The sequence below is a fragment of the Fulvia fulva genome, chromosome 3 (genome assembly GCF_020509005.1).
Source record: "Fulvia fulva chromosome 3, complete sequence".
Taxonomy (NCBI): Eukaryota; Fungi; Ascomycota; class Dothideomycetes; order Mycosphaerellales; family Mycosphaerellaceae; genus Fulvia; species Fulvia fulva.
The window spans coordinates 3,700,244-3,711,794 of NC_063014.1; the positions used below are offsets into that span (position 1 = coordinate 3,700,244).

General features: G+C 46.4%; 2 protein-coding genes across 2 annotated transcripts; one reads left to right on the forward strand and one right to left on the reverse strand.

Annotated features, from left to right (window-relative positions):
• Positions 1-1,711: 1,711 nt before the first annotated feature.
• On the reverse strand, positions 1,712-2,228 carry CLAFUR5_08348 (uncharacterized protein; the record flags this gene model as incomplete). Its single annotated transcript, XM_047907496.1, has 2 exons — positions 1,712-1,875; positions 1,910-2,228. The coding sequence occupies 2 exons, from the start codon at positions 2,226-2,228 to the stop codon at positions 1,712-1,714; spliced, it is 483 nt and encodes a 160-aa protein (XP_047759709.1).
• Positions 2,229-3,014: 786 nt separating this feature from the next.
• Positions 3,015-5,225, forward strand: CLAFUR5_08349 (Cell division control protein 1; the record flags this gene model as incomplete). Its single annotated transcript, XM_047907497.1, has 1 exon — positions 3,015-5,225. The coding sequence occupies one exon, from the start codon at positions 3,015-3,017 to the stop codon at positions 5,223-5,225; it is 2,211 nt and encodes a 736-aa protein (XP_047759708.1).
• Between the last annotated feature and the right edge of the window lie 6,326 nt (positions 5,226-11,551).

Here is an 11,551-nt window from a genome sequence, read left to right on the forward strand (position 1 = left end):
ACCCGGAGAGGAGAGAAAGAGGGAGGGAGGGGCAACGAATGAAGAAGAAGCGAGAGTCGAAGAAAGCGAAAGGAGAAGCCGAAGGAGGAGGAGAAGCGAGAGTATGGATGTGTTGAGGTCCCGCCAACCACCCGCCACTTCGAAATGTGACGCATCAACTGTATCTGTGGATTCTGTGAAGTTGAGTGATCAGCTCTGCTTGCGACGAGAGAGAAATGTAAAGAAACAAAAGGAAGAACTTGCCGTGATGCTAGGGCTATTGTTTTACTGCCGTGAGGACTCACAACCCAGCGAAAGGAAAGAAAGGAGGAAAGGAGAAACGAAAGAATTGAAAGAGAATGCAAGGCTAGATGGTAGTGGAAGAGGTGGTGAAAGATGGTGGTGAGAGATGGTGGTGAAAGATGGTGGTGGTAGATGGTGAAAGTAGATGTCGGAGGTAGATGGTGAAGGTAGATGGCGAAGGTAGATGGCGAAGGTAGATGATGGGGGTAGATGATGGAGGTAGATGGTGAAGGTAGATGTCGGAGGTAGGTGATGTGAGATGGTCGGAGATGGCGTGAAATGTCGAAAAAGAAGAGGAGGATGTTGAGGAAGGGAAGAAGAAATGAAAGGAAAGAGAAGATACTTAAATCCCTCTGCGAGCCTGGCCGTGCACTCCTCTGGAGCGCTATCGAATGCCCAAGGATCCACAGCTCGCTGCTCGTAGCTCGAAAGAAAAGAGCTGGAACGTACCACAGGAGACGCCGAATGATGTGTTCCGAACAGCGGATTTGCGATTGGCGGCAAGGCTGCGGCCGACCAGAAAGACACATTCGAAATGGGAATATCACCGCGAACAGAAAGGCTGGGACGTATCAAAGATGGACCAGATGCTATGCTTCAGCCTGAAGCTTTCCGAATGTCGGCCAAGGTCACGTTGCTTGTCAGAACCGCGATAGACCTCGAGTGGAGTACCAAGATCGACATCGGGCGATGTACTAGATGCGAGCGAGCAGCTACCGAGCTACAGCTAGACCGATTCGCCCAAGGCACTGAGTACCGTACTGCAGGAGCCCGTTCGGTATGCCGAATCGAAAGCCGAGAGGGACAACGACATCGCACCCAGCGCTAAGGCAATAGACCACACGAGGCCCGTGATGTCGCTCAGCTCAACAGCGATACATGCGCATGCGTTCAATAGCGCACTTGCGCTCGTGGAATCTGCGCCGGCGGTCATGCGTACTGAGGGTTCTGCCTTGACGGTGACGACCTCCGCCACGACAACTGGTCGACCGCTGCATCTTGCATCATCCCAATCTGTCGCTGTTGTTGCGTCTATGCCGGTTTCGTACATCGCAGAGGCTATTTATATTGGTGAAGAGCCGCCGTGCCTACGTCGCATTTCTCATGAAGCTTTCGAAAAGACAAAAGATCGTTCCAGCACTTTTCGCTGTGAGATCAGTTGATCATCACTATGTGGACCCATCGCACTTCACAAACAGTACATGTATGCACTGAACTACACAGATGATGTAGGGAACAGAGTGCCTCTTCCAGATGAAGTTGCTTTTAAAATTTAGGCTCATTGCGCCAGGCATCCTTGCATAGATTGATGCCTCGCGAACGAAAGTGTTTCAGCGAAAGTCGTCCTCGCCCTATACTATGCTCTGTGCAATAAGGAGTACAAAGCGAGACAGTGGCTACGAGAAGCCGTTCACGTTGAGATTCCTGTCTACGAGCTATCAACCTGCCTGGCCTCATTCTCCAACCTCAGCCGATTCTTCTCCGTTCCACTCACTCTGCCTGGCCTGTACTTGCTGCCATACAATGCTTCCGTTTCCTCCTCCGGCCGCACCCATAGTATGTCGTAGTCGCTTGCCCTCGTCACCGCAGCATCTCTCTGTATGTCATCCCTCGATAACTCTCACACCGAGACCTTGACGCTGGTAATTCTCGACCGCAGCAGGACCGGTGCGCAGCTCGTCGATGCGACGCATTGTTTCATTTCGGCGAGCTTGTCGGTGTGCTGGCGGCGTGTGGATGTAGACTGTGATCCTGGACGGGGACACGCCGTGTTCGAAGAGGTATGTCAGAGCCAGCGAATCAGCGCCGCCGGCGTTGGACAGGATAAAGTTGTCGCCTGCAGTGACAGCTGTATCGAGTCTGCTTTGGTAGTGTTCGAGGAATACTTCCTTCGCGATCTCGATGTGGCCAGAGATGAAAGCTGTACGTGGTCGTGGACTCCCCATTCTTGGCTTCGCTTGCGGCAATTTTGTATTCGAGCAATACACCTCGACAGATATTGATTTTTTGTCAGTATCTCATGATGATAAGAGGAAAACATCTCATTCAAGCGTTGGAACGCTGAAAGTGATTATTAGAGGCACATCCAGCCAAGGATGTGGCTGTGCAGACATGCCGGAAGAAGTCACCGCTTCAACCAAGATACACGGCTGGCTGCCACAGATTTCTGCGTGATGTTATGTTTCGATGGCTCGGAAGACCGCTTTGCGCGCTTGTGCATCATGATCTGTTAGAACGTCTTACGAAGGAAGTCGCGCCAGCCCAGAGCAACCAGTTTTCTTCGCTTTCCAACGACGCCGAGTGTCTACGTATGTGACGCGGGCTGATAATGCGCAGGTCATGGAATATCAACCAAAGGGCCCTGTCCCGACGGCGAACAGTAGAAGTAGTACACCAGTAAAATGACGAATAAGACTGATGGGGCTTATGACATGATTGAAGTTAGCGTATATATCGTCAAAGAGCTTCTGATACTGCGATATGCTGATCGAGGATGTAGATGATGTGATGAAGTCTGCTTTTGGTGACACGAAAGTGAGACCCGACGGGAGTTTGCCAAGGATGCTGCTGCTGCAAGGATCATCCTACGGACCCTGACGCGTACCTTCGCGACTGCGAGGAAGTTATGACCTCCTGTTCTCTGCCCATTTCTCAGAGACTCGCTTGTGTTGCAGGACATTGCTTGTCGATATGCCTGCCACATCCCATACTGTACTTCTTATTAGCTGAGAATGCGCTTCCAGCACCATGTCACCCAGACGTTTCGCCGAATCGTTCGACACTACCCATTCCTCCGCAAACTATCCCTGACCACCACCATCTTGACCATCGTATGGTTCTACATAGTCTACAGTGGTGAACGGTCCACCTTCGAATCGCACATCAAAGCATGCCACTGGGACAAGTGGGAAGAATGGCCGCACGATGCAACGCCGCATCATCTGCTCTTCGTGGCAGATCCGCAGCTGGTTGACCCGCACACATATCCTGGTCGACCATGGCCATTGTCAAGTCTGACGGAGAAGTACACGGATCTGTACATGACAAGGAACTTCCGCTTGGCCAACGAGCAACTCAATCCTGACTCGATCGTGTTCCTGGGAGATCTGTTCGATGGCGGAAGAGAGTGGACGCCAAAAAGAGCACGGATGTTGAAGTCATGGCAGAGAGACCAGCTTGTCAAGTTAGCCATCTTACGAGAGGGCGAGAGGGAAGGACAAAAGACTGCCTCTCCAGAGTTCGTGCCTGGCGAGAATGGGCGATGGGCAAAATACGGCGACACCCAGTGGCAGTCTGAATACGATCGGTTTGGCAGGATATTCTTTGCAAAAGAGCAACTATACCCCAAAGTAGAACGGAACTTGGTGCCAACGTGGCTCATGGCAGAGGATCCGGTCAGTGTCGCGAACGGTGCGCCTTCTCCCGGCTGGCACGAGTATGCTATCGATGGCAGACATCGTGAAATCAAGACGAGCCTGCCTGGGAACCACGACTTGGGATTTGGCTCGGGTGTACAGTCGGCAGTGCGAGATCGCTTCCAGAGCCACTTTGGTGAAACGAATACCGTCTACGTACTGGGCAACCACACATTCGTCAGCTTGGACGTGCCGTCACTCTCGTCATTTGATGAGTCTTCTCAAGAAGAGATGACCGTGGAGCGGCAGAACAAGTATTCGAACGTCTGGAAGCCGACGAATGACTTCTTGGACGGAGTGAACACGTCCGCGGCTAAAGTGGTGAGCCGACACCTCAACCAATACTACCCAGGAGCACACCCAGGTGTTAAGACTTGGCATGGTGTCACTGCAACACAAGAGGAAAGCCTGCGTGGGAAAAGAGATGTGACTGCTTCTACGACCCAGAGTCCGAAGCTACCAGTGGTCTTGCTATCGCACGTGCCACTCTTCCGCAAACCTGATACAGACTGTGGAAAGTTGCGCGAGAAAGGTAAGGCAATCACAGTTGCTCGGGGATATCAGTATCAGAATGTACTCACACCGACACTGTCCAACTTGATTACGAAGAAAGTGTCGAAGGCTGGTGACATCGAGCACATCTTCTCCGGCGATGATCACGACTATTGTGAACTTACACATCGCTTCAATGTTGGTCGGTGGAACGAAGAGGAGAACAAAGAGCAAGTTGTCTTGAAGACCATCAGAGAGATCACAGTGAAGTCCTTCAGCTGGGCGATGGGTGTCAGAAGGCCTGGGTTTCAGCTCGTCAGTCTCTGGAATCCTGTTGACTCAACTGGCAAAACGGTCGGCACGCCGCTCCCAACAATCCAGAGCCATCTCTGCTTACTGCCAGATCAGCTCGGCTTATTCATCAACTATGCGATGCTCTTGGGATGGACTCTACTGCTTCTTGCTGTGCGTGCCATTGTCCTTGGTCTTCGCAAGCCAGTCGAAACGGATGACGATGCCGACGATGACTTCACCAGTAAGCTGGCTTTGCCACGCTATCAAGCTCGATCCAGCTCCAAGACTCCCATGAACGGACACGCCAACGGGTATGCTAGCCCGAACAAAGACCAGAGCACTGGCGCAACAGGACGTCAACGAGCAAGCTCAACCTCAATACAATCGAGCGGTAATTCCAACCAAAACCTTAGCGTCCAGCGTACCTATAACGCCAGAACACGGAGCGTCAGTCCGAATGTCACTGCTTCCAGTGCTTTGAATATGGGCGAAAGCTTCAATCCTGCGCCAGCCGGACCTCTAATTGACCGTGCTGGGTACTTCCCACAACTCCGGTGGCAAGACCCCAATGACAGCGACGAAGAGTCGCACGTTGGTGACGACGACAAGGACGAGAAATGCAAACGGCGTACGAGGACACCGGGCAGGGCGAGAAGGGCCTTCAAGAAGTTTGTTGCTAGCCTCTTGATCGTTGCAGTGCCGGCTGGGCTCTTTTATGGTGTGATGATCAAGAATTTCTAGGCTCATTCAAAGATCAATGAAACGTCTATCATGACGTGTGGGTACGTGAGTGACTTACTGTCTCACAACCTGATCCCCCAGGCTCATCTCCCTTATCTGCATCACAGCGTCTGTTAGCATCGGAGTAACATCTTTAGCGTTCGCAGTGATTGCACCGGCCGATTCGCTATAATCCTGGTTTTCGCTGGGATAAGACGATTTGCACTAACAAAAAACAGTGTAGTCCCCAAGCTAGCCAACTTAGCGTGGCTTGGCTTGCTTAGCTTAGCTTACAAGCCAAGCTAGTTGAATATTAATAAATAATTAAGTAAGCTAAGCTAAGCGAGCTAGTAATAGCTAGCTTAATTTAGCTTAACTAGCTTAAATACTATCGCGATCCGAGTGTATATATAGGTAATAGCCTATTATCAAAACTTAAGGCCACGTACGCTAAGAATCAGGTGACTAATTAGTTACCTATAACGTACTTTACTACCGAGCGGGCTATACTACCGAGCGGGCTACTTTTACTAAGAACTATACTACTTCTATAGATATGGCTATATAACTACTATTATAGCGTATATTGTCTTTAAACGAGGCCAAACTGACCTTAGCTGTCTAGGCTACGAAACGCGACGCGACAATTACAAATCGACTTGCTATAAAGGTATACGACGCGTCTTAAACTATACTAGGGTATCGATTAAATAGACGACCTCCTCCGGGTGACTATAAGCCTAATTCGAAGAAGCTTATAGAGCTAGAAGAGAGGGTAATACTTAAGGATATACTCGAGCTAGATCTTAGAGGTTTCCCGCTATTAAAGGCTAATATACGAGTAATAGCCGATTTATTACTATAAGAGAAGGGTCTTAAGCCCGCTAGTCTTAATTAGATAGACAGGTTTATTAGGCGGTATCGTAAGCTAAAGGTTTATATAATACGTAGATATAATCGTTAGCGAGCCCTAATAGAAGATCTAGACGTTATCGAGAAGTAGTTTTTAATATAGACAAGGCGTATAATAGGGCGTAAACGTATTAATACCTTAGAATCGAATAAGTTCTACAAAGAAGAGAAGATAAGAAAGTCGCGAAGCTACGATAAAGCAAACGTCGAGGTCGGGGTCTAGGGTCCGGGCGCGCTAGCGTACTAGTTTACGTAGTGTTAACGAGCTAAGGGCCCCTTTGGACCCTGAAATTTGCGCGTCGAATCTCGTTAACCTTTAACGGTTGATTGCGTAGTAGGGGTGTATAGGGGTACTGCTGAGATATATATAGTTAGGAGGCGACCTTAGTAGGAAGCTAGGACTTTTGACGAGGAATCTCTCGATAAGGCAAAAATATAGGAATCTAAAAATTTTAGATTTATTATCTTTTAGGACCACTATATATATATATATTTCACGGCCCGTAGACCGGTAAATATATACACCTACGCGTAAACTATCCTAAGGTCACTAGGCGCGCCCTTGCTTACTAGGGTAGTTAGTTGTCTATATTTTAGTAGTTAATAAGGGGGGGTTTTAAGTATATACCCGGTAGTACCATTAGCACATTTTAGCAAAATCAAGGTCAAGGTCGACTCGAAGTCGAAATCTTAAGGTATTAAGGCACCTAAGGTTAAGGCTCTTAGTAATAAGTAAAGTATGTATAACGTCACGAGTAAGGTTACGGTTACGAATAAGGTCATAAGTTTCAGTTATGTCTTTATCGAGGTTCGAGTCGTTTGCTAGTATTAGAGCTGGCCGAGAGTTACTAGAAAGTCTAACGAAGGCCTATAGGCCTTATAGGGAGGCCATAATCCCAGAAGGGATAGAAGACTTGGATAGCGACGAAGATAACACCCCGGAGGCTTTAGGCTCTAATAAGGGTAAGGAAAGAGTACGACGAAATGACTAAGAAGAGGATGACTTAAATAAGGGCACTATAACGTTAGGAATGCCCTATAGTCCGGATACGATAGCAGCCTTGTTTAGCCGTCTTACTAATACTATAGAAAATGTAGGACCTCGCTTCCCTACTCTAGGGAGTCCGGAAAACCCCCTCTTTACTAGTAGGAACGCTACTAAATTCTAGGAGAGGTTCAATAATCTTATAGACTAGTATCTACTAATACTATTAATTAAGAAAGACAACTTCTAGGGTCGATTCGAGCGTAACTACGAGACTACTATCCGACGTTTAGTAATGAGGTTAGAGGGATAGTCAGTGAGGCGGAGTACCTTTAGGAGGTCCTTCTTAGCTAAATTTTCGAGATTCGGTGCCTATTCGATGTTAGGAAGTCGAGAATATCTAGAAGAGATAGTCCGGGCCGAGTAAGGGAAAAGCCCCGAGGAACAGGATATAAAGGAGTTTATCCGTCTCTTCGTGGCCTCTAGTGACCTAATTGATCCCGAAGACCTCGATAATAGCTCCCGTAGCCGTCTTCTACTTCAGGGGCTCCTAGAGTCAGTTGCTAAGGCAGTTTATAAGAAATGTAGGCTCTATCCGAAGTAGCCTAAGAAGTTTTGGCGCTTTTAAAAGATACTAGACGAGGCGATAAGTATCGCTAATAGTAAAGAAGGATAGAAGGCCGTATATACGGACTTTCTACTTACTTTACCGTAGCTTTATCGGTCAGTTATAAAGCAGATGCCGCGCTTGATCCCTAAGATTAATATACTTAACAAACCGGCTATTTCCGCTACTATCGACGATGACCTTATTTAGAAAATAGCAGAAATGAGTATTCGGGCTTACTAACGAGGTCGCGCGGCGGAGGTTAGATCCTTTAACCCTAGCGAAAATCAAAGGTCTATATAACTAGAGAACCCCGATCGCGTGCCTAAACTATAGGTTTACTTAATATAGCGCCTATAGTTATAGAACCGCGAATAGTCTAAAGCGCTTAATAGGTGCTATTACAACTATACTAGTACGGAACATTAGGCTAATAGGTGCCCCGCGATGCTATTCCTTATCTTATAAGGGTATGTCTTTTTAGCGACGAACAACTAGTAGTACCTAGGAAAGAAGACCGATCTAAATCCCCCTAAGTTCAACTTCCGACGGGACTATAGCAAACATAAGCTCCTTTATATGCTTCCGTAGCTTAAGGAACACTATAGCCCGATTCTATTTAATAAGGACATAAAAATCCCTACGCTTCGGAAATAATAGATAGGTCGAGATTATACTAGTGTCTTAAACGTAAAGCTTCCTAACTACTCTAAACCTCTACCTAATAACCGACACCTTATAGAATACGGCCCTTAAGATATTAGATCTAGGCAGCAACTAACGGCCGCTAGTAGTTACTAGATCTAGTTTGAGGAAGAAGAAGAACCGGCTCTATAAGGGTATAGGATTATAAACTACGACGAGTTTAAAGTTAAGGCCTACCTAATCTAGAGTAACAAATCTCGAGGCAAAGCTCTAGTAGGAATTATAACAAGCCCGAATCCTCGAACTAGGTCTAGTATATAGAAATTAAGGGTACGAGCCGAGGCCGCTAAAGCTATACGACAAGAACTCGAAGAGGAGATCCGGTAGGAAGAACTCGGTTAGTAGGAGGCGGAGATGATTAGAGACGCCGGTTCTAGGGCTAGTAGAAGCTAGTCAACGGTAGCGTTAGGGGAGACTCTTAGAAGGACACCTAAGTCTTAAGCTAAGTCAAGGCCTACGCCCTCGGAATAGCCGGTAGGGCCTATTAATACCCTATTCGTATAGCGTAAACGGCTATAGAATATAAAGACGATAAGGATTAATAACTACGTCTAATAGTACGGTATAGGAGATAGGCCCGTTACTAAGGAGGAGGGAGTGACCTTTTAGATTGATCAAATCCTTTAGACTACGTTTCTAAACGTTAATGCCCGGGACTAGTTTCGGTATAGTCGCTAGTTTAAGACTGCCTTGTTTAGGAGAGTAGCAAATACCCCTAATCTATAGTCTAAGCTTACTACCGTCCGTAAGTTAGCTAGCTAAGAAGGGACTAAAGTCCGCACGAGTTATGTCGCTACCTATAAAGACGAGGAAGAAAGCGCTAATAAGGAAGTCTTTCGGGATAATTATTAAGCTCGCTTTATAGGTATGTTCTTAACGGTATTATATAGTAAGGATGCTATCCCTACCGCCGAGTTATACGAAAACATTGAAAAGATCGGTCTCTCTAGTGTACTAGACGATTTTGTAATAGTACCTAGCTCTTAGGTAGTTACCGAGCTTAGGACTAGTAAAGGTTAGACTCGAGCCCTACTTAACGAGGGATCTAAAGTCAACATTATTAGCCCGAGGATAGCACATAAGTTTAGCTTGCCTATCGCACCTAGCGCCTACTTGTCCTTTCGAGGAGCGGGTAGAAGAGCGAAGTTTAGGGGGGTAATTTTAAAGCTTAACACTTAGGTGTTTAGTATATACTACTAGATGGACATGTTTGTCTCCGCTAATCTAGATTCGCCTACGATCCTTAGCCGCCCTTAGTATAGAAAGGTACGACTAATAGGCCGTAACTACGACAATAGATTATAGGAGGGAATAATCGCTAGTAGGAAAGGTAAAAGTGTAATGTTCACGGCTATTATAGGTACTAACAAGTACAAAACTCTTTAAGAACTTCTATAGTCCTCGAAAAATGCGAACGCGGGTTGATTCACGGTAGTCAACCCGCTATAAGTATTAGAAGTCCGGTTTTGAAACAAGTCCGCTTTTCGAGTCTAGTCGGGGAGACCTTAGTAAATATATTCGGGGCGGAGTACTCTAATAATACGGCGCGTCGATATCGATAAGAAGGCATAACGAAGCTAAAGCCCAAGCCTATAGACACGACTGTCTTCGACTACTTTAAGAACTACCGCGGCCCCGTATTATAATAAAGAGAAAATGTCCTCGACCTTAGCTCGTATTCGAAGGAATTACTAGGACTACTCGGGAACCGCTAATACTTAAGCGCTAAGGTGACTACTAACGCTCTAGGAGAGCAGGTCATTATAAATATATACTCCGTATAGGGCGACTAGTATACGGAGATCCTAAAATAGGGCCAGATTAATAGGTAGGCTTAGAAACGAGACGTAGGGTTATATAGACCCGGTATTAGAATGCCGTATATATTTACTATATATAAGCGTAAAGCTAACAACAAAAGACTTATTAACGCGAGCGTTTACGAGAGGCCTTAGTTAAAAGTAGATAGTGATATAGATTAGAAGCGGAAGGCCCTTCACTAGGAATCTCTAATACTAGTAGGGCAAGGCCCGTTCGATAGGAGGTATCTTATTAAAAAGTTCTCTAGTATCGAGCGCGGCTCGAGGATTATACCTAAAAGGCTTGCTAGTATTAAGGTTAGTATCGCTCTCTCGGCTAAGGAAAGACAAATGTTTAAAGAAATGCTCTTTATCCGAGAAGGTGTCCTAGCGTAGGATTTCAGCTATATACGGCAGATTAGACATAATGTTATACCTCCTTAGAAGATTATAACGATTACGTACAAACTGTAGTAGGCGCGGAACATTCGGTTACACCTAAGCTTACGAGCGATTATAGAATAGATAATCCGCGCTCGAATTAAGAATAGAATTCTTAAGTATAGTCAAGGTGCTTATACGAATGCTTAGTTCTTAGTAGCGAAGAAGGTCGAGCTAAACAGTAAAGCTATACTATATAGGTTGATCAACTCCGCTATACTCTTAAACGAGGTGACGATAAGGGATACGAACATTCCTCTAGACACGGACGGGTTCTCGGAAGACTTTACTAGGTATAGAGTAGCCTCTTTAGTAGACTTGTTTTCGGGGTACGACCAAATCACGCTTAACGAAAGCAGCCGAGACTTAACGGCCTTTATAACGCCTCTTAGGCTTATACGGTATATAACGTTACTATAGGGTGCGACGAACTTAGTTACTTAGTTCGTACGGGTAGTAACTAAGGTGTTAATAGACTATATTTCTCACCGAGCAAAACTATTTCTTAACGATATCGGCGTAAAAGGTCCTACTAAGGACTATAGTGACGCTAAGGTAGAGCCTAGCCTTCGACGATAGGTCGTAGAACATATTACATCCCTTAATCTTGTTCTTACGGACCTAGAGAGGGCCGGAGCGGTAGTCGTAGGGGAGAAGTCGTAGTGGCTTTATAAGACCCTAAAGATCGTAGGCTATATTACTAGCCCGAGCGGCCGCTATCTAGATCCTAAGGTAGTAGCTAAGATCTTAAACTAGCTAACCCTAAAGTACGTAAAGGACGTTCGAGTTTATATTAGGATCTATGTTTACTTCCGGATTTAGGCCCCCTAGTTCGTAATCGTCGCTCGGCTAATATATAAGCTTTTAAGGAAGGACGTCGAGTTTATCTAGACTAAGA